The sequence below is a fragment of the Rhagoletis zephyria genome, unplaced genomic scaffold (genome assembly GCF_001687245.7).
Source record: "Rhagoletis zephyria isolate East Lansing unplaced genomic scaffold, Rhagoletis_zephyria_1.1 Rzeph_scaffold_10475, whole genome shotgun sequence".
In the NCBI taxonomy this organism is placed as follows: domain Eukaryota; kingdom Metazoa; phylum Arthropoda; class Insecta; order Diptera; family Tephritidae; genus Rhagoletis; species Rhagoletis zephyria.
Genome location: NW_016167553.1, coordinates 11,954 through 15,280, shown reverse-complemented (window position 1 = coordinate 15,280; position 3,327 = coordinate 11,954). Strand labels below are relative to the sequence as shown.

At 36.2% G+C, this 3,327-nt stretch overlaps 1 protein-coding gene across 1 annotated transcript; it reads left to right on the top strand.

Moving 5' to 3' along the window:
• Nucleotides 1-262: 262 nt before the first annotated feature.
• On the top strand, nt 263-1,775 carry LOC108376467 (uncharacterized). The gene is made up of 2 exons (XM_017632691.1): nt 263-1,100; nt 1,253-1,775. The coding sequence occupies exons 1-2, from the start codon at nt 863-865 to the stop codon at nt 1,294-1,296; spliced, it is 282 nt and encodes a 93-aa protein (XP_017488180.1). The 5' UTR covers nt 263-862; the 3' UTR covers nt 1,297-1,775.
• Nucleotides 1,776-3,327: the final 1,552 nt, after the last annotated feature.

Sequence of the window (3,327 nt, the reverse complement as noted above, 5' to 3'; positions counted from 1 at the left end):
CAAAAAACGGCGAGCAAACAAACTCAACAAGGCAGTTAATTCAGACGATTGTGAAAACAGCTAAAACAACAAAACTGCTGTAGGTACAGCAATAAAGCAAGACAATTTTCAACAACAAATAAGGCAGCTTAACGCGACTGACATTTGTTTATCAACAACAAAAGGTGGCACATTTGCATGTTTAAGCGAAGTGACTGCCAAGCTATTTTTGTAAAGCTTCTTCCACGCTTTGTTTTGCTAATTCTGTGAGTGCATGAAAATTGAAGGATAAATTAGCAGCCGCGTAACTATGATAAATTTAAATATTTAAGTGCTGCTAATAAGCCTAAAACATGTACAAGTAAAGCAAGTAAATTTAGCGCAATTCGTGCAAGGCGCGCGCGCTTCGATTTCGAGCAGTGGTAGGCGCGCGTACATTCGCTTACGGGTGACCCAACGGTTGTGCGCCCAGCGTCTGGCACATAACGACCGCCAAAAGCCCTGCGCTTCAGCGCCCCTCCCTCCCGCCCCCTCCAGCGGCGCTGCAGCAATGACAGTAGCTCACAAACAGCTCTAAAAAGCTCAGTTCAATTCACAGCCGCACGCTTGAATTCAGTACAGCTCAGCTATGCTTGGTGCGCGCTCTACCCGTGTGCGTTTGAAATTCATTCGCGCTTGTCAAACTGGCAGTTAGTTGTTGGCTTATCGCGTAGTTACAAGAAAAAATACAGTACGGCGTGAAGGGTTTTGAACTACTGACATACTGAAAAGTGAGTTGAAACAATATCCAATTTCGTGGTTGAAAACAAACAAAGTGGAGTAAGAATTGCTCAACGCTGGGCGTGCCGCCGCGGTCTTCCCAATCAGCTCCACCCGCGTGTCAATGTTCTCACCGTGCAAAGCGTCGTGGTGTCGCCTCGCCGTTTGGCTCGCAGCCGGTGGAATTATCTTGCTGGTGGTTTTGGTGCTCGTCGTCTTAGCCATCTTCGGTAGCCATCCATGCGCTGGCGCGCTGGAGAATTGCGACGAGTTCAGAGCCATTTGTGCCTCGTATAACGGCGATCATCAGTTCTTCTACAGCCATTGTGATATGTTGCGCGAGAATTGCTTGACTGGCAGCGGTGAGTAGTAAGCCAACCCATGCGTGTTGCGCGCTCTCATTTGCATTTGCATTTCTTCTTGGTCTTATTCTTCTTCATGTTTCCTATGCTTTTTTCGCGTGATGACTAATCGTGTTGTGACTGATTGTACTTTCATTTGAATTTGTTTACAGATTGGCAGCGAGATCACTACAATCATTGCAATGTGAATGTTTAGTCACCGCTACTGCTTTAAGTTCCACGAATGTCAATTAAGTTATGTAGAAGTTATGTTAGTAATTTAAAGAAATCAATTAAAACCGCTTACACTTGTGCTCATCCCAAAGGCTATAACTGTATTTTAAATGAGAGAATGCTGATTCAAGTATGTATGTTCTAAATACGAAGGTAGCTATTGCTTGTTTTATAAAAGCTTATATAACATCAACAATTATTATATTAACAATATTATGCATGTTTAGCTATTTTTTTCGCTCGTAATAAATTATTAAGAAAAAAGTTTTGCAAGAAATATGTATTATTAGTATTAGTTCGAATATATTGACGCGTACCAAAAAAAAAAATGAAATCAAATACCAAAATATTATTTATAAATACTATAAGCATATGTTTGTTATAGAAAATATGTATAAAGAATTGTTTTAATAAGTAAATATAAATTTATTTTGCCGAAATAAAATTTATTTTTAAAAACTACTTCGCACGCATTGCATTTACTTCGAAAGCACTTTTTAGATGAATTCGTTAAACTTTGGGCTTTTGAAAATGAGACTTGGAAAGCGTCCTATCGAAAATTAATAGTCCAGTTTCGGGGCCTAAGGTAAAAGGCATGTCATTTTTTACCAGAACTCTCAAGCAGTTAGAAATATTTTCTGTGTCTACTCTATTTTAAAACGAACCAAAAACATCTATGCTATTGAAGGATTGTGTATGTAGATAAGCTATATAAATAAAAATATTTAAAATTTTCTTCCCTTTTGATAGCAAAGAAGGCCAAGTCTATATCTGTAATTCCCGCAAAACTTATAGCTCCATCCAAATTGGAAGATACCTCTCTGCGGCGCTTTATACCTTGGGAATAAGGTTTGAAATAAGGCGACTTTTTCATGAATGAAAATCACGCCCTTAAAATCTATACGAAGGCTAACAAAAATGAGAGAGCTTTGGGGGCTTTCGACGGAACCAAGGCTAATTCCTTTAATGTGGTATCGATTCTACAAATTAAAAAAAAAATGTGTTTTATTTTTGCTTCCACAACTACCATAAGTAATTGTTTATTGAAAACCAATTTATCTAACTAGAGTGAAATTAATCGCAATTGTAGTAATCGTAGTTTGAAAATTTATGCATATTATTGTTTATATGTGCGATCACTTATTGGTATGCGTATTATTATAAAATTGAATTTAATTACAATTCTATACACAACTATAGAAGAAACTCTTACTGATAAATAAAATGTTAAACAAGATTAGTTAATATATAATTAAAAGTTGGTTAAATTTCCTACACCCATCAAGTAATTCTGTCGGAATTTAACTTATTATTCTGTTTCCTTGACGATTCATGTGTCATATGTATGTATGTAATATATATACATACATATATATGCTCACAATTTAAGATTGAAAGTGAAAGAATAAATTATTAACATGATTCATATATTTGTTATTTAAAGTTTAAAGCTTTTCAACAGGCCAATCACCTGGCGATTATAACGGTATGTAACTACAATGGCACACGCTCATACCTACGCAATAGTGAACAAGGTCATTAGTGTGACGTAGTTTAATAGCAGTGCTGTATGGCGATTCCGCATGAAATTATTTTATGAATGAAACGCGTGTTTACTACTAACGACACATGCAAACATATGCAATTACACCAGTGGGAAATAAGACAGTGACTGAGCTTTGTTTTCGCTCTCTTCGCAAAAAAACGCCACTAAATATGGAATATACATACATATGTACATTTGTGATCAGCTGATTAAGTCACCAACATTTTGATCAATTTTGGCTATATGTCTTTTGTTTATTTAATGTTTATTATTTTTCCATAAAAGTCGAGTTCATTATGTAACAAACACCGTATAAATCCACACTTCAAACTTTGTGCAAAAATTATAAAAAATCCGAAAAATTTCTGCCAAATTTTCAACTTTTTATTTAGATTTTTTTTAATGCTGTATGCTGGTATGCCATAAAGGTATTCTACTTGAAATTCTAAGCCAATTTACCAGCAGCGG

Excerpts from the sequence above, each read along its gene's own strand:
- LOC108376467 (XM_017632691.1), top strand. The coding sequence starts at position 863 with ATGTTCTCACCGTGCAAAGCGTCGTGGTGTCGCCTCGCCGTTTGGCTC. Across the intron at positions 1,101-1,252 it reads GAATTGCTTGACTGGCAGCG|ATTGGCAGCGAGATCACTAC; the intron begins GTGAGTAGTAAG and ends ATTTGTTTACAG.